The sequence below is a fragment of the Gymnoscopelus braueri genome, assembly GCF_963280865.1.
Source record: "Gymnoscopelus braueri genome assembly, chromosome: 21".
NCBI classification, from domain to species: domain Eukaryota; kingdom Metazoa; phylum Chordata; class Actinopteri; order Myctophiformes; family Myctophidae; genus Gymnoscopelus; species Gymnoscopelus braueri.
This window is the reverse complement of record NC_137623.1, coordinates 44,019,334-44,043,230: the sequence shown is the minus strand read 5'-3', so window position 1 is coordinate 44,043,230 and position 23,897 is coordinate 44,019,334. Positions and strand designations below refer to the sequence as shown.

At 42.7% G+C, this 23,897-nt stretch overlaps 1 protein-coding gene across 1 annotated transcript in view; it reads right to left on the bottom strand.

Annotated features, from left to right (window-relative positions):
- scrib (scribble planar cell polarity protein) overlaps window positions 1–23,897 on the bottom strand; it is a 142,242-nt gene that overhangs the window by 28,765 nt on the left and 89,580 nt on the right. Inside the window, exons 18-30 of the mRNA XM_080417160.1 lie at window positions 21,707–21,796; window positions 19,187–19,264; window positions 18,750–19,085; window positions 15,391–15,471; window positions 11,420–11,668; window positions 10,986–11,096; window positions 9,924–10,100; window positions 9,227–9,343; window positions 6,850–7,038; window positions 5,788–5,910; window positions 5,283–5,339; window positions 2,911–2,967; window positions 1,689–1,769 (exon numbers count right to left, since the gene is read on the bottom strand). Coding sequence (XP_080273286.1) covers window positions 1,689–1,769; window positions 2,911–2,967; window positions 5,283–5,339; window positions 5,788–5,910; window positions 6,850–7,038; window positions 9,227–9,343; window positions 9,924–10,100; window positions 10,986–11,096; window positions 11,420–11,668; window positions 15,391–15,471; window positions 18,750–19,085; window positions 19,187–19,264; window positions 21,707–21,796 — 1,746 coding nt within the window. The remainder of the gene's footprint in view (window positions 1–1,688; window positions 1,770–2,910; window positions 2,968–5,282; window positions 5,340–5,787; window positions 5,911–6,849; window positions 7,039–9,226; window positions 9,344–9,923; window positions 10,101–10,985; window positions 11,097–11,419; window positions 11,669–15,390; window positions 15,472–18,749; window positions 19,086–19,186; window positions 19,265–21,706; window positions 21,797–23,897) is intronic.

Below are 23,897 nucleotides of genomic sequence, written 5' to 3'. Positions count from 1 at the left end.
CCCTTCCCTTCCCCCAACATGACCGGTGTCTTTTTTATCAGCCTTTAGGAACTGGAGTGCCAGGCAAGCACCAAGAGTCCAGTGGTGGTAAAAGTACTCACATTTTGTGCTTAAGTAAAAGTATCAATACTGCAGTGTAGAAATACTCTGTTACAAGTAGAAGTCCGGAATTCAAAATGTACTTCAGTAAAAGTACAAAAATATAGGTATTAAAATGTACTTAAAGTACCAAAAGTAAAAGTACTCATTATGCAGAATGTCCCATTTCAAGTTTTCAAATGTATAACAGTCTTTTGAAAATAGCCGATCTACAAGCTCGCGACGCATTGTGAGCTTGTAGATCGGCTATTTTCAAACGGCCAAAATGTAAATAGGGCTGAAGTGGTTAATCTATGTTTTTTAATAATAATCAAAATCTACCAAGTAACTAGCAACTAAAGTGGTCAAATAATTGTAGTGGAGTAAAAGTACAATATTTGCCTCTGAGATGTAGTGGAGTAGAAGTAAAAGTATTGGAAGTTGGAAATACTCAAGTAAAGTACAAATACCTAAACATTTTACTTAAGTATAGTACTTAAGTAAATCTACTTAGTTACTTTCCACCACTGCCAGAGTCCAACCCTTTGGGCAGTGCAAAAACTCACATTCTTTTTTTTCTTTGAAATGCATGGACAGTATAACCATTATTTTATATCTTCCGTTCCTTTTTAATCTGCTCTGAGAAAGGCTGAGGCCAAAACGCGTCGGCGTTCTCAATAAATAGAAGAAATGTGCATCTTGAGCCTGTCTTGCATCCTTATTTTTGGAGTGCCGCTTTTTCCACTTCGGTTGGCATTTCATCTTCCGGTTCCTTTCTCAGGAGTTGGCTTTGGTCTTCACGTTAATCCCTCCACCATCCAGGTTATTCTCTGCAGGAACCCAACAGCTGCTCTCATTGTCCCTTTGTTTGTTCAGAGAGCAACATTACATCACATTGTGTTGGATCCTTTTGTGTGGGTTTTAGCCTTGACTAGACAGCAGCGAGGACAAGGTATACTGTATTGGTTCAGGAATGCATGACTCGGTACGTTGTGATCATGGCGATAGAGGATGACATTCTCTGACCCCTCTGTGGCCAACTGCCTGGCCCTGTGGGTCAGCATGGGTGTCCAGCGGGATAAACAGATGCATTCCACAGGGATGTCTATTCTATTCTGAGCCATGAAGGCCAGCTTCCCACATTAGCACAGGATACAAGAATACAGGTATTTACAACACCGCTTCCCCAAAAAAACAAGCTCTCAAGACTTCTTTTCCTTCTTTTCTTCAAACATGTTTGTTTACCATTTCGGCAGGAAAATCACCTAAAACAGTATTAGAAGTAACTATTATAATTGCTTACCCAACCCCCCCCCCAAAGACCCCCAGGGGTCCTTCCCAAGCTAAATTTGTCACAATAATTTTAACCACACCAGGTCATGACCTGACGAAGATGTATTGACATCGAAATGTCACTATGTTTGCCTGCACCCTGTGAATAAAAGGCTATAATTGTCCGAGTTTGCTCCAGTGCCTTCCTTCTACACATACCAGTACCACTCCTGAGATGTACCGGACCAGCCTGTCTTGAGGCGCGGGGTGGATACCCTTTGTACTGTACTAGAGCAGGTGGCTCAATGATGGCTGACACAGTATGGTGGAGAACTTACCCTGTTGACCTTCTGCAGACTGGTGGTGGGCAGGGCAGCGAGGGTCTTGTAGTCTAGTTTTAGAGGCCCAGCGCTTAGGCTCTACAGGGAGAGAAAGACATGAGTCAGGTTAAAGAGAGAAAAAGGGCCTTTGGTATTTTAACCCATTTAGACCTTCTAAATCCTGACCTTAAGTTTTCTGAAAAACTTCAAATTTGTATCTATCTGTATATCGTTGCTGTCGGGTAGAGTTCTCAACAGGCCTGAAAATTAAGGCCAGGCCCTAACTGGGCCGGCCGAAACATGGCCTGGCCCGAACAATTACCATAATTTTAGGCTCGAAAGCCAGAAAAAGACATAGTCATGTGTTTAATGTCCTCAAAGTCACTCATCCAACAAGCTTTGAACTGACCAGATTGGACCTTCCTTTCCAGAGGTAATGGCCAAAACATCTTGAAAACAGCCACTTTCGTCGATTTTCGATGTTTGAGTTCTGGCCATTTTCAATGGAACGGAAGGTCCACGGAAGGTGTACTTTACCTGAGTAAAGTACACTTTGAGCTGCATCCAACGCATCCACTGCCATTTCCGTCGGCCTTACCGTTCGGCCGCTAGGGGCAGTTCAATTCCTTTTTTGGGGGCAATAGTTTTTTTTTTTTAAGGAACCTGGCCCGACTACTTAGCATACATTTTTGGCCTGGCCCAGCCCAAAAACGTTGGGTCGGGTAGGGTCGGGTTCGGGCTCTACTGTAGGGCAGAACGCTCTTATCTCCACATTTTAACTTTTGTATTTTTTCATAAATTAACGCCTTACTTGATCATACCATAGTGTCACACAAAAGCATCAAAAGTAGTAGATCTGTAAGCTCGAAGCGCGGCTCGAAATGCAGCGCAAATCTTGAGCTTGTCAATCTGCTACTTTTGCTGTTTTTGAATTTGAATGCTGAAAAGTAACAGTTTTGGACATATGAGGTTTCCACACCGACAGAGACGATATAGCAACAACTACAACACAGAGGTGTTCCCGGCTTGAAAGGTATAAAGTATAATGTAGGTGTTTCCAGGTCTAAATGGATTAAGACCAGGTGGGAGGATTCTCCTACTGTACACATGGATGCTGCCAACAGTGAACAAAGCAAGGGCAGCAAGCATGGATCCTACGGAGATGACATTATGTTTGTAGACAGACCCCCTTCTTTCTGCCCAAACAAGAGACCCTGTGCCCGACCAGGAAGAGTCTCACCTCGGTCTCCTCTTCCAGCAATCGAGTCGCCTCCTCGCGCTCCAATCGCATACGCTCCTTTTACCAGGAAAGAGGGAGGCAAAGGAGGAGAACACCCAAGCACGCACAGAGCCACACGATGGAGTGTTAGCAGTGAAATGAGAATGAAATGATGATGGGGAGGGAGGGGGGTTTGCATTGCAAGGGTAATGAATGAATGTTTAAAGGGGATGAAATGGTAGGAAACAATAATAAACGAACGGAGGAGATGGGATGAATGAATGGTGATGGTGTAACGGTGAATCCATCCAAACACACCGAAAAGAGAGGAGAGAGAGGGGGAAGAGGAAGGGAGAAAGGAAAAAGAGTAGAGGGAATAACAGAGGAAAAGAAAATGATAGAAAACCCACACACACATTAGAAGGTGCTCTGTTGAAATGGTTTACCGGAGCAGAAAACAAAAAAAGCATGCAAGGTATGTAGGTAGGTATTGTGTATTTATGGACACAATGCCCAGCAGGTAGGACTTTATGGACACAATGCCCAGCAGGTAGGACTTTATGGACACAATGCCCAGCAGGTAGGACTTTATGGACACAATGCCCAGCAGGTAGGACTTTATGGACAATGCCCATAGCAGAAGCAACATTCACCCAATGGATGCTACACAGAACTGGAGCTTTGGACACCAAAAGGACCTCTGGTGTGTCCCTACTTTGAGCATGTCATTATGGCTCTCAAATGTAGCTCACAACACTGTGCATCCCCACGGCACGTTGTGAGCACGTAGATTGAGTATAGGGCTTAAGTGGTTAACCCATTAAGACCGGGAACGCAAAAAATTGCAGATATACAGTACAAGCTAGATCTGCTATTTTAGAAAAATCGTGAAAATTCGTGAAAATCTTTAAATATGTATTTTTAAAGCGAACATTTGTAACTCAAATCTTTGCTTCTGGTGGTCCCTGGAACAAAATATTTTGAGACAAATACATATAATTTTGGGGGTCCTTGACATGAAAAAGTTTGAGAACCACTGATATTATAGCAACATACGTTTAAAAAAAAACTGTTAGGATTTAGAAGACATTTAGAAGATTTTCACACATTTTCACGATTAACTCTTTCAGTGCCAAGAGTATTTTCATAAAGTACTCCCCCAGTGCCAGCAATTTGCGTTTTATTTTATTTTTTAATTTTGTAATTTTTCATTCAAATAAATGATCTGATTGGGTTTTTAAACCCATAATACAGTTCTACCAGTAGAGAGCAACAAATCGACACATTGATGACCTCGCTGGCTCACTCGCCCCCTCCCAAACAGGCTCACGTCATATCCGGTCATAACCGGATGTTGACATTTTCGACAATCGTTGATCGGGCTAAATTACGATGCGATACACGACTACGATGACTGATCGTCACCCAGACCAAAGAGAGTAGACATGGACCTCTCCGTTCGCTTTTTATACCGTGTGAAAAACCGTGACTTTCCCTATTCTGGCCGAAAATAAACAGAATAGCGCGACCACAGTCAAAAGTAAAAACTCGGGATTTCTCGTGCTGGCACGGAGGGTACTCGGGAAAAATTCGGGATATCTCGGGGCGTGGCACTGAGAGAGTTAAAAAAAAATAGCAGATCTACAAGCTCATGAGCTTGCATATCTGCTATTTTTGAATAGCCCAAAGAAATCTTAAAATGACACACAGGCGTTCCCGGTCTGAATGGGTTAAAGGACAACTTCACCCATTTTCAACGTATCTTCATATAATTGGTCCTCACTAGTAATGCTCATGATAAAATGGATGGTAAAACATTTTTTTACTCTGTCTCATACAAGGGCTGTTGACACCTCAGACACCTTTTTCTTTATTAACTCATATCCCGCCAATCGCGCATTAATGCAATCTAATAAATAGCGCGCTTGTCCGCCAAGATCGCATTAATGTGATCTAGTGATTAATTGGGGTTTATATCTCTGATCACGCTATTCTGCTTATTTTTCATTCTAGGTTTCGAGTTCCACTTACTTCACCCACACTGGGATGAAGAGAAACCTTCCTGGAAAGAAAACCAGTTTCTATTAGTTTGGATTTCCCATTGACAATGTCACCGATAGGCGGGTTTCTGAACTGTCCACGGCCCTCCTCTGAGACACAGAGCGAGTAGAAAAAACATTTTACCATGAGCATTAGTGAGGACCAATTACATGAAGATAGGTTGAAAATGGGTGAAGTCGTCCTTTAACTGAAGTTGATATTTTGGTCACTTTCTGAACCACCATGGACCAAAAGTCAACTCTATCATCCTGGAACTATTTCCAAAAGTACGTCTAACTAGTGCTCTGACAGCCTTGTACCGACTGATGGATCTCCTGTAGTATTTCACTCACCACTTTCTCCATCTCTTCTCGCTCCCACTGCGACGTCTCTCTCACCATCTCAGACTCCTGGACAAGGACATAAACATAAACATAAGCAACATAAACATTTTGTAGTCTATTTACTCTCCCAGAGTTAAATGCACGCTGGGGATTGTGCTGTGCAGACAGTGCAACAATGTGCTGCCATCACAGTCTATAATAGCCTTCTAAATAATATCATGGTTCGAGTCTCGAACGGATCAATAGCCTATATAATATCCAACAGTCTGGGTCGGGTCTGTACGGATCTCGGAACTAATGTCACAGGTTGGAGAAAAAATATCGGAAGGGCTCGGAATCTAACCAAATCGTCACGGGTCCTCTCGGAATCTCGGAATCAGTCGGATCTCGGGACTAATTTCACGAGTCCATTAGGGTTCGGGTCTGTTTTTTTGGACCCACCACACACAGACCTTCAGACGTCAGTTTTTTTTCTATTGGTATTGTATTGTGGTGTGTTCCGAGTGTGTCTCACCTTCTGTAAGATCTCCATCTCCTCCGGGCTCAGGTCTCTGTCTATGGAGGAGATGCTCTCCATGCTGTTCTTGCGAACGATGCCCGATGATGCAAACGGGTTGGCGATGATGCCAGGAGAGGCCTGAGGGTGGACACAATGTACATGAACACAAGAGTTGAATTTCACAAGGAAACATCTGCCATAGTAACCCCCCGTTTTCATCAGAAAACATTGACATTAAAACAAGTGGTCCTGTTTTGAAAGATGGGAAACTTAGCTTCTTGACTGGCATGTTTAAATAAAGGAGAATCTAGTGTCTATATTTCAGCAATACTGATAGATAAACTTAAGGCAATGAATGTCCCCTACCACAAAATTCATATATAACATATTGTAAAAGAATGAATCACTGGCAGACGTTCATTCGTGAGCCATAGTAGAATTTCTCGAAATCACATATTTTTGACATTCACTCCAGTTACTTATTTATATCAGTGGTTCTCAAACATGTTTGGCTCAGGGCACCCCTGTAAACAACTTTTTCATCCACGGCACCCCTGAATTACATTGTTACATTGTTGTTACTGTAAGAAAGCACACTTTATAGCACCTTACATTTATGTCATATTACGGTACGTAATTGTGTAAATCTTTCCCCCTTAGATACAGTAATTCACAAGGAAAACTTGAGAGAATGTCCGTTTCCATTATAGGACAGATTGAAAATAACTTTCTATGTGACGTTTAACCCCAGCATCACCAGTCTGTGGGGACACATTCGCCAAAAATAGCCGATCTACAAGCTCACAAAGTGACGTGTTGTGAGCTTGTAGATCTGCTATTTTTGGCAAAGAGATTTGGTGTAGACTGAAAAAGAACGCACCAAGTACAGTGCAACTCAGGTACGTTTTACAAAGTCAAATAAGTATTCTGCGGCACCCCTGGACTTGAGTCACAGCACCCTAGGGTGCCACGGCACCCACTTTAAGAAACCCAGATTTATATCGTACATATTTATCATCCCATTTTTGTCGTTACTGAACACAAATTCTCTCCCAGACTCCCTGGTTGGCGTCTCACCTCTACGGCGGCCACGTTGTGCGCGTCGAAGCCGTCGCACACCAGCATGACCAGGGTGTCTCCCACGGCACGGAGCACCCTCACCGCCTCCGTGTGCGTCATGCCCAGCAGACTGTGGTTGCTCACCTCCAGGATGCGCATGCCCACCTGCAGACGGGCGTCTCTGGCGGCCGCGCCCGTTGAGCTCACCTTTGATGTGCAGGGCAGAGATGTGTGGATAATACAGATCAGTTAAGTTTGTACCAATTCAATTCAACCTTTATTTGTCACGTAGATGAGTAAGTAAGCCTTGCCAAGCCTATATAGGGCAGGAGCCTATCTCCTGTTTCTGTAGCGTGAGGCAGCATGATGTACAAGTACATCCCTCTGGACATGATGCTAGTATGTCGCAGGGACTAACCCTCCAATCCAAACCCTGATGCCGAGTGCCAAGCAGGGAGGCATTGGGTCCCCATTTGTAGTCTTTGGTATGACCCAGCCAGAGATCGAACCCCGACCTCCCAATCTTACACTCTAACCACAAGGCCACTGAGCTGGTTTATTATCGACTTATTTGGCTCTTAAAACATTTTTACAAAAGATAGATAGCGTGAAAGATAGCGTGTGTAAGTAAATAAAAGACAACGAAGACTACTTATACTTCGTTGTACGACAGAGCATGAATTAGGCATAAGACTAATGGGCATAAAAACACAAAAAGGTGCATATGCAATTAAAAGTTTCATAAAATATTAAGATAAATGTTGCATATTTCATATATAAATATGTCCCTATGTGCAGTGACATTTACTGTATGATAAGCAGTGTTGGACAAGTTACTTTAAATTAGTAACTAGTTATAGTTACTGCTTTCAAAAAGTAACTTGGTAACTTAGTTACTTAACTAGTTACTGCATTATGAACTGTGTTACTTGTTACTTTTGCGTTACTTTATTTTGCGTCAATATTAATGTATATATTTTCATGTTGCTGCGGCACAGGATGACAGCTCTTAACGTTCATCTATTGGAGCTCACTGATGAAAACTAGTAGATATAGGAATCATGTTTTCAACAACCACATTGAAACCAGTCTTTTTTAGTTCTGCCTGGCATTAGACTGGACCAGACGGTTCAACATGATCTTGATCGCCGATCATGTTTAACATGGAAGCGCAGGCAGGTGCAAAAAGTAGTTGCGTTACAGTTACTTTCTAACGCGTTAGTTCCAACACTGATGATAAGACAGACATAAACCAATTCCCACCAGACCTGGGATTGATTTCATCACTGTGCACTTATACTTATATATATACTTATGTTATTCACTGCTGATGAATAACCATGACATTCTAAAGCGGCTGCAATCTTTTGTTTTTTAGTCATCATTTTGTTTTAAATCAAGGATCAAGATTATACTTTATTGGTACATCTTGTGCACCGGTACAGTAAAACTTATTTTTGTTTGGCTTTCTTCACACAATGTAGCAGCATAGGTAATAATAATAAAAAGGAGAAAAAAAAGAAAGAGGAAGAGAGAAAAACAAAAACAAAAAGAGTCAGTAGTTTTAGAATAGGATAATACAAATGTATCAGCATATGTACTGTACAATATACGTATAAGACATGGCATATTATATATTATATCACATAGAGGTGCGCATTGGCCCTGCCCTTACGATTCAATGCGATTACGATTCACCAGGTAACGATTCGATTCGATTACAATTAACCATGTAATAATTCGATTCGGCGATGCATCATAATCGCCCATGTCCGCATCGCTATTAATCTATCAATCGATTATTTTTGACACCAATAATGTCACAGTATGATTGGAAAACCAGTCAGATTGAAAACGAGAGGCACCGCCGAGCGAGCTTAGGCGAGCGAATCGGCCTGCCGAGCGTTGCGAAGTCACCTTCAGCCGACTCAGCACCGTCCGACTTATGTTCCGATTGGGACAGAATGGTAAGTCATTGTCCCCCCTAGTCTCGGTACCTCCATGACGTCATTTTAGGTAGGAACAGTCAAGCGTTACAGTCTAATAGTAGACAAATATCGCCCTCCCCGCCCCCGAACATGGGCCAATTATGTTCGCATAGACGCCCGACAAAGCCGGATGCACCACCGTGGATTTGAACTCACAACCTCCGTGGTGGTGGGCAGGGACTTTACCACTGCGCCACCCGAGCGCCACATTAAAACTGTATAGTGCAGTATTTGTTTACTAATCGAGAGTCATATCATCATTGCAATATTCAGCAATATTATCGCATATTGCATGTTTTCCTATTATCGTGGAGCCCTACTGCAATCTAATGTATCATCTGGGCTTGCACAAGCCTCTGACTGTGTGTGTAAAGCATGCAGAGTGGAGTGGAGAACAGCTCCGGTACCTTGGAGATGAAGATGCCCTCGTCGGTGGCGTCGAAGGGGTTGCCAGCGTGGCCTTTGGCTCCTCCACGGATGCTAATACCAAGCTTCTCACCTTGCTGCTTCTGGATGACGATCTCCTGTAATGACACACACACACACACAGAGTTAAGAGGTAAATTATGCCTGCTGTTGACGTTCTACATTTCAATGTTCTACTTCCACTTACTTCATTCCGGTCAATGTAACTATAGCTGAATATTCCTATTCAGCTATCTAAGTCAAATATCAAAATATGTGAAATTACACTCAATGGGCATTGGGTGTGGGACTTAACCCATTCAATCCGGGAAGGCATCTGTGTCATTTTAGATTTTAGCTATAAATAGAAGAAAAAGTCCTTTTGCACACCTAGACGGACAGGTGCGTTGGAGTAATGAACTTAAAGAGCCTCACACACGGTCTTCACTTATAAAAATGTAATAGGGATACAACGTTTCAGTTACTCAGACCTTCATCAGGCATGGCTATATGTATTGTATATAGCAACATAAGTTTTTCAGAAAACGGTTAGGATTTAGAAGGCATTTGTAGAATAATTTCCCTGGCTTTGGTGATTGACTGTAAATCCCAAGCTGGATGAAACCTGAACTCTGACAAGCTGTGTATTTTTGAACAAATCTAAACATGTTCCACTTGTGTGGTGGTGTGTAGCCTCACCTGCATGCCAGGTGGTGAGGGGTCCCTGCGCACCAACATGGTGATCTCATTCTTGTTGGCCAGCAGCGCTCTGACAGCCTCCTGGTGGGTGGCGTGACGCAGGTCTATGGCGTTCACCTCCAGGATGCGGTCGCCGACGCGCAGGCCGCTCTGAGACGCCAGGCCGTGAGCAATTACCTGCACAACACAATACCAAAGGTAAGACAGGCAGGCAAAGATATTGAAGGGCAAGACCAGTGGTTCTCAACCTTTTCAGGCCACAACCCCCCAAAATAATCATATTTGAACTAGGGACCCCCTAAAATAATCATATTTGAACTAGGGACCCCCTAAAATAATCATATTTGAACTGGGGACTCCCCAAAATAATCATATTTGAACTGGGGACCCTCCCCCCACCCTGATAAGCAATTAGTAAGAGTTGAGGCATTACATTTAGTTTGACTCGCTTCAACAGATAAATATCGTGAAAATAGCCGATCTCGAACGCGAGGCGGTGTGAGCTTGTAGACCCGCTATTTTCCAAAGTTTTGCCTATTTGACAATTTGGCCAATGATTCACCAGTTTTTATAGCATAGTTTGTTGATTACTTTTGATGCAGTGATTGTCTTTTTTCATTAATTTTTTTTTTTTTGGTATTGAAAAGTTCAATTGTCACTTCACTGTCATTTGGGTCCCCACCCAAATTACATGATGATAGATAAGGTAGATATGTATAGAGATAGTATCCAAATACTACGCGTTTCGGATACTTAGGCCTTCGTCAACGCTGATGAAGGCCTGAGTAGCCAAAACCTGTCAGAGACTGCTGCTGCGGTAAATTAAAAAAAAATCATAGAAAATTCACCTTGTGAGTGCGAACTGTTTCTATAGAATGCATAGAGATAGTGAAAGACATAACTGGACAGCAATAATGGTTAAACCAAAGACATTGCAGATCTACACTTGAGATTATAGGTCAGCTATTTTTTGTGCACGCCAAGCATCGTATGGTACGACAAAAGTATAAATCAGGCGTTATAGATGAGAGCATATAAATAAAGATCTGTCAGTGTTACTACCTTTGAGATGAATACCCCAGGCTCATTAATGCCAAACGGGTGACTGGCATGGTCACTGCCACCCACGATACTCAGGCCCAGGGGACCGCCTGACTTCACCAGGGTCACTTCCTGTTAGGATAAACAAGCACAGCAAGTGTTATGTGTTAAATTATGCCTGCTGTCGACGTTCTCCATTTCTTTCTTTTTTTCCATTTCTTTTTTATTGGGACGTTCTCCATGTCAATGTTCTACTTCTGCTTACTTCATTCCGGTCACTGCTTATAATGACATAACTGTATACTATGCAATGTCCCTATAGCTGAATATTCCTATTCACAGAAAATAGCCGATCGACAAGCTTGTCGATCGGCTATTTTCTGCGAAAGCTTTCCACCACAAATAGTGATGCTGGGGTTAAAAGTAGCTAACATTCATCAGCCTGGCGGTCTTACCTCGATGGGGTACTCATCCTCCAGCTGGCTCATGTGGTTGAGGCGCTCGTCCGTGGGGTCCTCCTGGTCCGGCGAGTCGGAGGGCTCTGGGGGCGGGGGGGAGTGGGCTCGGGCCCGGGACAGGCCCGGCGAGCCCCCGGCGGCCGACGCCTGGTCTCGCTCCACCAGCAGGGCAATGGTGGGGGAGGTGCCGGTAAGCAGCGCTACTGCCTGGTCATGTCTGGCCTCTGTCATGTCTACACCATTGATCTGAATCGAACCGAAGGAAGGAGTCAGCTCACTGACACTATCTCCTCATGGAGGAGAAGAAACCCTGACCTTTCTGCCATGTGCAGAATGGTGTTCCCCTCATCAGGCTATCATACTGTACCAGACGCTGCTGGAGTAGCTTTCAACTCTTACAGAGTTCAGAAAGGGATCTTTGATATCAAATATTCAAAGAAAAAGTTCCCCTGCACTGTCTGGAACTTGCAAAAAAACTCTTTATCAAGTCGACGTTTCGGTCTTTAGACCTTCGTCAAACAACAGATGTTTGTCCTGATGAAGGTCTAACGACCAAAACCTCGACTGAATATTTGGACCTTCCTACTTGTCCTATACGCACCTGTCACTAACCCTTTGAGGTGTGCAACAGCCTTCTTTTAAAACTCTTTCAGAGATACATCCTCATCCCCAGAACCCCATTTCAAATGTCTCATCATATCTATGTAGCTCGCCGGTCAAATACCAGCAAGCAGGCCCCCTCCCAGCAAGTGTAATTTTAACACATCTAGAATGCAGCTATGACTAGGGGGGGCCACATTTACAGCCCGCACATCCATTCATGCACGTTCACACAGGTGCAAATGTATACGCACCATAGGTGTTTGCATACAGGCAAGTGGAGGCAACGACTGATTGACCCACATCATCAGCGTTGAATTCAGACACGCATTGTTTTTGGTTAGATTGGTTAGGTGAGCATGTTTACGTGAACATGAATAAAAACAGAACGTGATAAACATCTATGCAACCACTGAAAACAAACTATTATTACTTTAATTGTGGCGTTAAAAAAACAGACAATTCTGTAGTGAATGTTGAAAACGGGGACATATTAGTGTTTTAGAGATATTTGTTGGGACTCTGGACACAGCTTGAAACCGGCACGATCCCGGCCAAACCGGGACGTCTGTCTGGTCACCCTATCTATGACCATTTTTTATTTGAACCAGGTAATGGTATTAGTAGTGATTTGTAGAGGTGCCTGCTACATCCCCAAAGTGAGTACTGTTGTTATTTGAAAAACAGATCCACCACCATTACAGAGCAATAGGAACAGGCACAGAGGAGAGAAAGTTAGCGCGGGGGCGGCGGGCGGGCGGGGGGTTGGGGGGTTCGGGGGGGCTGCCACAGGCACAGCGAGCTGGCAGAGCTTCCCTATGGGAGCTGAGCAGAGGGGGAGGGTCAAGCTTTTAGTCGGTTGTTTCAAGCACACTATCAAAACCCCAGGCAGGTTAATGGTAGGGTAAGTGACGAAAACTAAAATATTTCAGTTGACTAAAATATGACTAAAACAAAATGGAATTTTATTCAAAAGACAAAAAACGAAATAAAAATGTGTTGTCAAAATCAACACTGGTGCCCGCTATCAATCCTAGAACCTTGGTGTCCAAAGGCGAGTGCGCTACGGACTGAGCCACCCAGACACTGTTTACTAAAGAGCTGGAGAGACATTAGGACCCCTGTAGCTGAACACTCTATAGCAGTGATTTCGGAATATATAGAAAGAGCTATTTGACACTTATTTTAAAAACAAAATCTCACTTAAACTCCTTTACACAACCTACCCCTATCTCTGAACCAAATGATGCAACATTAAGTCGATGTACCGTCTTGCCTTTGCTCACTTAAAAACACAAGCGGCGGCATGAATCGCAGCCCAAAGAGGCTGAATTTAAGTTAGTGAAGGCAAGCAGGAGGCGTGATACCTCTTTACATCAATTCTGGAACAATAGCACTATGCATGACTGCATGTTTTGTTAAATAAACATGAATAATATGTTTGTACAGTGCCTGAACTGAGTGAGGTGGCCATGTTGGGGACAGAAAGGCACTAATAATAATACATCGATGTGCGGCCCCCTCTGGTCCACGGAGACAAAACAGAGGCCAGCGCTGACCCGACAGTACCAGCTCTTACCAATACGGCTGGTTAATGCTACTGCAGCTGCTGCTATGGTAAAATGCATGCCGTGCCTTCACCATGTCAGCGGACCACACAGGCTTCAGGACCGCACCGCACCCCAAACCCACCACCACCCAGCAGGTAGGCAGGGATACTAGGCAACTTGTGCATTAGTACCGGTAGTAGTAAAGCATGCAGAGGAAGAGAGGCTAGTGTATAGATCCAGAGACTGTCTGGGAGAGATGGAATTGGACTCAGAGAGAGAGTAGGAGGGGGAGAGAGAGACAATAGAGAGGAATGAGCAGGAGAAACTGCGTAGAAGTAGAACTAGAAATAAGAGAAGGAAGGGGGAAACCCTCGAAAGAAGAAAGCAAATAGGTTCATTCATTCATTCAGATTCTTGTCATTGCCAGGAAAGAAGGGCTCAGGGCCAGAGAAAGACATGGTTAATATCAATCCAAAAGAACAGAAGAATGCGATGCTAGGAAACAGGTGTTGAGAGAGACAGTTGAGGAGTTACAAAACTAAAACCAAGAATATCTCAAAATGTGCATGACTGAACAGTAAGGCTGGGACAATAAGCAATTTTGAAGAAACTTAAGAGTGGCATATTCAACAATATATATACATCATCGTTATCTGAAAACAGCCATTTCGCTTATGGGCTAATCTCTCAAGACAGATTCAGCAGATATCAGATTGCATAATATGCTAGTAAATTGCAAATGACACAAATTACTGCCCTCCAACTTCTCGAACTGTCTCACTTAAGACAACATTTTCGTGGCGGCGTGCACTCACAGTTCTGGGCCAATCACAGCATCACAAAAACTGTGCAGTTAGTGTTACTGGGGAAAACAAGGACAGGAGTGTTTGGGGAACCAAACAAAAACAAATATTGGTGGACAGAATGTTTATCTTACAAGCCATTCTTTCATGCAAAACATAATTTGGCTTATCAATTTCATGGAGTTAAAAACAATGGATAAGCGGTCCCAGGCTTACTGAACAGACATGCAACTCCATTACCGAAAGCGTTGACAGATGGACGGGGGAGAGAAAGCAAAGCCAAGCTTTGAGCGCAGAGGAAAGAGGGAGAGACAGACAGACAGACATAGCGGTGATAACATAAGAAACTCGAGTTTCTGCTGCAAACCAGTTATGAGCTGTGTGCACCACAGGACAGGCATGAGGTTAGATTTAATATCGGGAATGGGTTATTAAAGGTGATTTCTATTCATGGATGAGTCATGTCTTCTTGTTTGATGAGGCAATCTTCTGCATCCGGTCTATATGGAGTTAGTTTTGCCCTATCTAACGTGAGACAGGACAAAACTTGCCTTGAGGGGCCAGATGAGAGTTGTGTGTGATTGTTGTTATTTGTGTACAACTCTCATGGATTAAAGCATGTTTTGAAAATGTTGTTAGGCCAAGTCCTAGAAATCTGCGAAAAATTTGTGAAACAGCGTGAACAGAAACACACTAGCGCTGTTTCATAAACAAAGAATTGACAGTGGCTAGCTATGTCAAATTCCTGTATTTCTACAAACTACAAACCAGTAAATTATGAAATTATTTTCAAGAATGTCCACAAATGTGTGTAGGAATCTACATTTGAGATCAATCTGTAGTTAAGCATGGAAATTAATTAAATTAACCATATTCACACAGCCGCCATTTACTCTTCGGGTCGAGGATGATACCCGTCGAGAATGACGCAGGATCCAAAATGGCGTCCGTGTGAATATGGTCTATGGAGAGAGGGTTAAGGTGACGTATTGTAGGAGGGATGGTTTGTACTCACGGTGAGCACCCTGTCTCCTACACACAGAGTACTGTCTCGACTGGCCGCCCCGCCCTCTGCGATGCGTGATATGTAGATTCCCTGAAAAGCAGGAGACGACAAGTTCACAGTCGGGAATTTTAAGATGTTTATTTACGCGAGAGTCCAACGCTGGAGCACTCATTTCCTTTTGAACCCACATATACCCAGGAATGACAGGGCATTTCACAACATCAATTAAAAACAACAATTAAAAACATTTCATAAATTAAAAACAATTATTTTTATTTCTTTAAATTTAGAGTAGCCAAAAAGAAAATACCCTCTTTTTCTCCCCAATTTAGTCTTTATGCCAATTAATTCCTCCCCACACACACGTGTGTGTTGTCAGTCACTGCTGTTGCATGCTACTGACTCACCTGCCAGTGAGGAGCCCCCACCAGGAGGACGTAGAGCCTTCGTCCTACTCCTCCCGCCCAACACTCCCTGCTGACAGGTGCCGCCCCAGACAGTAGGATTACGTGCAATGACCAATATCACCCTCCCTGCCCGGCTTGCCTCCCCCAAACACGGGCCAATAGTGTTCGTATAGACGCCTGACAAAGCCGGATGCAACACGGTAGATTCGAACCCGTGGTGGTGGGCAGGGACTTTACCACTGTGCCACCCGAGCGCCCTTTAAAACTATTCCAAAAAAAATCTAAAGTATTTCATAGATAAAATGTAATACATCAAATAATTCCCATAAATAAATTAAAAAAATATATCTTCAAGTAGTAGTGAAAATAGCAGATCTACAGGCTCACAGTGAGCTTGTAGATCTGCTATTTTCATTAGTTTGGGGTCCCGCGCAAACGTCTCATTTCTCTTTTGGGGTCTTGAGCTAAAAAGTTTGGGAACCTCTGCTTTATATACCACAGCTTTTCAGAGTAGCAGCTATTATAAATCAGATGTCATCGGTGTGCTTTAAGCTTGTAATTAAGATTCATTAAGTTACTGTTACAGTTGCTCTTCCCTGGACACCTCTCTGCCTCTCTACTAAACCAGACATAGCAGGTGGGTGGCACTGGGGGTTGGGGTCGGGTGGGTGGGAGTTTCTGGTGCAACAGGCAGCAATGCCCTCCCAGCTGAATCACAGTGCTAACTCACAGCCTGTCTACAACCAAGGGTTAGCAGATGGTCAGTGAGGGGACATCCTCCCATGGTGATGACGATCTTACGACGGCACACAACCCAAATAAAGACCCCCTTTAATCACACTCATTAGTGCTGCTGGTGGCGGGGATTCACACACACAGAGGTAATTTTGGAGGTGTTTTGACAGGAACAAAAGACACATGGCAATTTGCGAAGCCCATTAAAAAAAGGGTGAAATGAAATAGATAAATACATAACAAAAAACTAGCAATCAAAACCACCAATTTGATGAAGGATAATCAGGAAGCCCTGGCACACAAGGTCCTCATTAAAAAACAAACATGAACCCGTGTCCCCTGTTTGTTTCCCCCCCAAAGAAAAGAGGTTGCACAATTTGTTTACACCGAGTGAATGAAAATCCACCGAATCCCTGGGGTCTGGTTCACCCCAAAAAAAACTATACAAAAAGTCCATGTAAACATGCAGGGACAAAGTCTAACTGCAACAAAACTCCACAGAGCAAGTAAGAACCAAGCACTCAGCAACTGGCGAGGCACTGCATCCACACAAACTTTTAACAGGTGAAGACTTTTACAGACCTGTCTAAAATCATAAGTTTATGCGTCCTTTTTCCTCTTTGCAGGGCTGCTCGTGCTGTGTGTGTGTGTGTGCTGAAACGAGCCTATTGCACACAGGCCAGTGCACAGGCACAAATATACGCCACCCCTGCCCCCCACCTCTTCCCATTCCAGTTACAGTGGGCCTATCAAGTGTCAGGGGCTTGCTATTCATATCTCCGTTGCCCCGGGGATGGCTTAAACCGCTGGGTGGCTAGAATAGATGGTGTGGAAATGGCCTGACATGGCTAATGCCCTCTGGCCACGTCATTACAGAATTATACGACAAAACGTCAGCTAAATTCGGCAACTAATTTATAGATGTCACACAAGTATGACATCTGATTATTGCATGGTAGTCTATGTCTATGGCAGTCAAGGACCCCCAAATTGTGTATGTATTTGGCCGTGGACCCCCCCCCCCCCCCCATCGAAAAACATTTTGTGGCAGGGACCCCCAGACGAGAAGATTTGTTAAAAAATTCTAAATTATTCAAAAATGTCCAAACATTTTCGAGATTCTTCGAACATTTCAAAAATAGCAGATGTACAATATTGTATGTCTGCTATTTTTGAATAGCCAAAGTATAACATATGGATAAAGTGGTTAAAATGATTGCGGTGCTATATTAAAGGGACAGTTCGCCAAAATAAAAACTTTTTTTCTATCGAGCGGTTCCTAAATTCCCAAATTTGGGTCTCCTACCGGAACCGCTGCCTAGGCTACCGGTCCGCTGGTCATCAAATTGGCTCAGGAATGCAACAAAAACTAAAAAATATCCATTATTATTTTGGGGGTGAACTACCCCTTTAACTAAATTTGCTGGACACACAAGATGTTTGTTGGATGCAGTCGTCATGTTGTTGGTTGACTATTGACATTTTGAATGTCCTGTACAGTCTTGGGACACGGCCTACAGGAGAGGTTAGAATATGACACCATGTGTACAAGGTCTTCCACCAAGCAGTCGCCAATGAAATATGTAACAGCTTGTTGAGAGAAAAGCCCACGTGTGACTCCTACTCCTACTGCCGTCTAGGTATTTAGCAGACACTCTTATTCAGAGCCACTTGCAAAGTGCCAGGTCAGAGTAAATACAAGTTCTAACCAATAATTGCGATTAATAATATTGCACTAGTGCAGCAAAAAAGTATTTTACTAATTTTTTTTCTTCAATCGTGGATTTTTTTTGCAAATCTTTGAATATATATATATGTTTTAAAGCTATAACATTTTTAATTCCGATCTGTGCTTCTGGGGGTCCCTGGAACAACATATTTCATTTTGGGGGTCCTTGACATGGAAAAGTTGGAGCACCACTGATATAGCAACATACTGTTAGGATTTAGAAAACATTTTTAGATATGTATTGTATATGAGCTTGTATATCTGCTATTTTTGAATAGCTCAAAGAAATCTTAAAATGACATATGGATTCCCGGTCTTAATAGATTAATGGAGTGAAATCATTCTGGTACTCAGGCTATCTCTGTGTTGTTATTGTCTTTTTTGGACCTATTATGTTTGAAAATAAGGTTTATCTATATTCCCCTCTGTAAGAAAGTTTCTATGCTTTCTGGAAAAAAGAAAAGTGTGCACGTTTATAATAATATGTGCTCTCTTACCGTGTCCCCCGTGCGGTAGGCCGTGGAGCCCTTTCCCCCGGCGATGCTGAAGCCCAGCCCCTTGTCGTTGCGGATCAGGGAGGTGGTGAGGCGCTCGCGAGACGCCGCGCTGCTGTCGCCGCCGGGGCTGTTGGCCTCCAGGCTGAACGGCAGGCCGCTACTGCGTCTCTCCCGGGGGAAGTAGTCGTCCTCGGGCCGCAGCGGCGTGGTGGTGATGGCGTTCTCCGGCTCCACCATGCGCTCGCGCAGCACCGACATGGAGACCGTGACGCCGGAGCTGCGGAGGGCCTCCACCGCCGTGTGATGCTCGGCCCCGTTGAGGTCCACGGCGTTCACCTTGGAAATAGAGGAGCGACGGAGGTAAAGATTTTGAAGATTCAAGTCTGTTTGCCCTGTCCTGAGATGGTTCCTGGGCTCTGACCTACGGTGGACTTTACCTCTAAGAGTTTATCTCCAACTTTGACTCCTGCTCTGGCAGCTGGGCCCTCCTCAGATACTCTGGAGATGAAGATTCCCTGGAGAGATGAAATACATTTTGTTCAAGGTACTTAAACACTTAAACCCAAGTTTTAAAGTTTCTATTAATTAATTTTACCCCTCCATCTGTCTTCCTCAGTACATTCAAAACACAGCATTTTGGCAAAAAAAATTACTACTTACTAGACCAGGCACCGCGCACCTTTTTCAAAATAAAAGGGACCATCATTTAGCAAAACGCATATCAAGATGATTGAAAGGAGACTTTAAACTAGCGACTGGAAGCATATAGTATTTATGACAATGTTTATTAACACATTGAGTGCCAATCGCGTCGATCTACGCGAAACTACTTAATTGCGCAGCGTGCCAGTCGCGTAGATTTACGCGAAGTGGTCTTTTTTTTTGTTTTACTCACAGGTTCACATTTCATTGTAGGCCTCGTTCGCCACGACACATTTCATTGTAGCACCACCGGAAACGGAATTATCCATATCCGGAAATTCCGGATCCCATCCGCCTCCACTCTAAAGCGGAAACTAAATGTCCATTTTCTCGGTTGTTGTTTTTCTCATCGCTGATCGCTGTTTAGCATAAACCGCTGTAGCTTCAAGATGGCGGATCGCAGATCGAAACGGTTTTTGCTGGGCGTCTCACACAGATCCCCTGTGTGTTTACAAACAGTTGAACGCGCGATTTTAACGGATTTAGCGATGTCTGTGGCGACGTGAAAAAAACTTAAATAAATCGCTGGCACTGGTGAGTACATTATGATATTAAACTCTGGCATGGAATGTGTTAAGGTAAGAAAATCAAGTCTAAAGTTTGTCAAAAACCCATCCGCTTTCATTGAGAGAATATTCTTTCTGACACCAGCAGGGGTAAAACAGCGAAACTACAGGCCATTCATATGAACCGTCTCTTCCGTATTAGACTCGATGTAAAACTTTCATGCTGGGCCCTTGTTCTTCACTCATCATGAAGGAATGCGACAAAACCAAAAATATCTCCATGAATGCGAGGCTTCATGTGGTGAAGTATTCTTTTAACGTGCGTTAAGCACAAAATCCATGGCCCAATCTTCAGGGCAGTGGTGTAAAGTAACTAAGTACATTTACTCAAGTACTGTACTCAAATTTGTACTAAGTACAATTTTGAGGTACTTTTACTTTACTGGAGTATTTCCAATTGTCTATACTTTTACTTTACTACATCTCAGAGGCGAATATTGTACTTTTACTCCACTACAATTATTTGAAAACTTTAGTTACTAGTTACTTTGCAGATATAAATGATTACATTATAAAACATACATTAACCACTTTAGCCCTATTTTATACCTAGGCTATTTGAAAATAGCCGATCTACAAGCTCACAACGCGTCGCGATGCGACGCGTTGTGAGCTTGTAGATCTGCTATTTTCAGATATTTTAGTACTTTTACTTTTGGTACTTTAAGTACATTTTGATACCAATACTTTTGTACTTTTACTCAAGTAAATTTTGAATTCCAGACTTTTACATGTAACAGAGTACTTCTACATTGCAGTATTGATACTTTTACTTAAGTCAAACATTTGATTACTTTTTCCACCACTGTTTCGGCAGTTTAAATTTACAAGTTTTTTAAGATAGGTTAGAATAAAAAATTAAATGAGAAATAATACAGGTCTGTGCTCCCTGTCAGAGTCATCACTAGGAATTCAGTGCTTTGCAAAACGCAGCTTTGTAGAATAGAATAGCGAGAATAGGATAGTCCCCACTCCTTTGGGCTGTTATTTTTGTCACATTATATGTATACATGTATATATATGCACATAGGTGAAATTTGTCCTCTGCTTTTTACCCATCCTATAACAAGGAGCAGTGGGCAGCCTTCTCCCTCCATTGGCGCCCGGGGAGCAATTAGGGTGAAGAGTCTTGCTCAAGGAAACACACATCGACACATTGCTGTGTCGATGTACCAGGCGGGCTCAGTAACCACTCAGCTATGGCCGCCCCCATAGTACTGCATGTATGGTGTCTTTGTAGCTAGACACCATACTTAATTGCACTAGATTTTTCAACCCATTTGTCTTCTAAATCCAAATAGTTTTCTGAAAAACTATTACTGCTATATCAGTGGTGCTCAAACTTTTTCATGTCAAGGACCCCCAAAATGATACGTATTTGGCCGCCGGCCCCCCATCTCAAAATAGTTTTTAATAGGGACACCAGAAGCAAAGATTTGAGTCCAAAATGTACCCTTTAAAAATATATATATTCAAAAATTTGCACAAATGTTGATTTTTCAAAAATCGCAGATCTACAAGCTCATAGCGCGGCACACAGTGCCACGCTATGAGCTTGTATATCTGCTATTTTTGCATAGCCAAAGTATAAAACATGGATAAAGTGGTTACACAGATGCTTTCCCGGTTTGAATGAGATAAAGGCCTCAAATCTAGAAAAAAGACCTTTGCAGACACCCTGATCGTTACCTCATCGTCTCCTTTGTATGGAGTGGATCCTTTCCCACCCGCGATGCTGATGCCCAGCCCACCCGTCTGCCTCAGGATATGCAGGGTGTGCTGCGAGGACAGGACAGGAGAGGAGAGAGAGGCAGTCAGTACAACTAGTGGTGAAACCTGACCGGAAAAAAAAACAGCTCAACTCAGCAAAGGACAGAAGGGAGCGAAAGCCCACAAAGTCACAACAATCACAATTTGGGGGAAGTTAACTTAACCATCTCACTGCCAGTCTTTATAAAGAGCCAGCAGTTACTGGGCTAAGCAAGAAGAATGCAAAAGCGGTCATTTGTTTTCAGTGGTGGAAAGTAAAGTACATTTACTTAAGTATTGTACTTTACTTGAGTATTTCCAATTTCCAATACTTATACTTATACTTCTATTCCACTACATCCTGGATCCAAATATTGTACTTTTACTCCACTACATCTATTTGGAAACTTTAGTTACTTTGTAGATTTTGATTATTATTACAAAACCTACATTAACCACTTCAGCTCTCCATACAAGCCCACAATGCGTCGTGATGCGACACATTGTGAGCTTGTAGATCTGCTATTTTCAAAATATGTTTATACAAATTTGAAAACTCGAAATGGGACATTCTGCATAATGAGTACCTTTACTTTTGGTACTTTATGATGCCAATACTTTTGCACTTTAACTCATGTAAATTTTGAATTCCAGACTTTTACTTACGTAACTGAGTATTTCTACATTGCAGTATTGATACTTTTACTTAAGTAAAACAATTGAGTATTTTTTCCACCACTGTTTATTTCACATCTTCAATGACTTCAGTGATGTTTTAAATTGTGGGAGAAGCTCTCCTTCTGCCCAGGAGGTGGCGCCAAATGCTGGGGAAAACAACTTTGAGACTGTGGACATGGAGACACAGACAACAGAGAACGACAAGTCTCTGGAGACTAATCTCAATTTAAGTGGATGTTTGCTGGATTTCATGTCTTTGCTACATTTTTGGACAATTGAGATGTAGTTGGGGTGGTGGTGGTGGCAGTCAAAATGAAAGCTGCTGCCAAATAACCTCTTTAAAAAATCTTTAAACTGTATATGAAACCACTTAATTGACATTAGTCCCAGAGCATACACTGAAACACACACACATACTGTCTAAAGCCCTTTAGCTAAACACAGAGAGGCTAACCTCAAACAGAACACATACATTGTATAGTGTATGTATCGTGTGGGGGAAAGGACTTTAACATAACACTAATATATATATATATATATATATATATATATATATATATATATATATATATATATATATATATATATACCACAACTGGACTGAATACCAAGCCATGAGGGTCCTCAGACTGAATATGTATATGCTGGATGCGCGCAAGCCATGCAGAATGGGAGAGGAGTGGGAGAAGAGTGGGAAAGAGTGGGAGGAGATGAGGACGGAAGGTGGAAGGAAGGGGAGTGTATGTGGGAGACATGAGAGAGGGGGGTTGTGTGCTGGGTCCTGGGCGTGGGCAGAAGGCAGAAGGCTGTGGGCTGCATATAGTAGTGCAGAGATACATTGCCATCCTTTCTAAATCGACAATAATTCCCATGGCAGCCATTTTGCTCTTACGTCATAACAGGAGAGGGTGGGGCACGGGGTACGACATGTGAGCAAAGTGGCTACCGTGTGAAATCATGGTCAAAGAGATTCGGTGGCATTCGGTGGCAAATTCTCAAGACATTTATTGCGCAAAGAGGCACAGCAGGCTTTCAATGCAGCGATCATGATGCCAAGCTTCCAGGAACACAATCATTAAGACAAATTCATGTATTTACCAAACTATATTTTCTCTCAGATTCAGTAAACTGACCCGGTACACAAAAGTAAATGCCTGGGTCATAAGTTATTGTAATGATATTGATGATACTGAGAAATTAGAAATTATGCAAGCATCTACTGTATGTATTTTATTGATTGACACCAGAAGTAACCACCCAGCACTAGATTTATGTGGTTAAATCTGGCTTATTAGATTTTTTTAAGGGGTCCCTAAAATATTACTAAAGCCAAGAATACCAAACATGTTTAGTGATAAAAAATAAAACATAAAAACACAAAAAGCAAACCTCACAAAAAAAACTCCTTCACTGATTAACACAAATGTTTTCATGAGTTCATGATTTATCATTT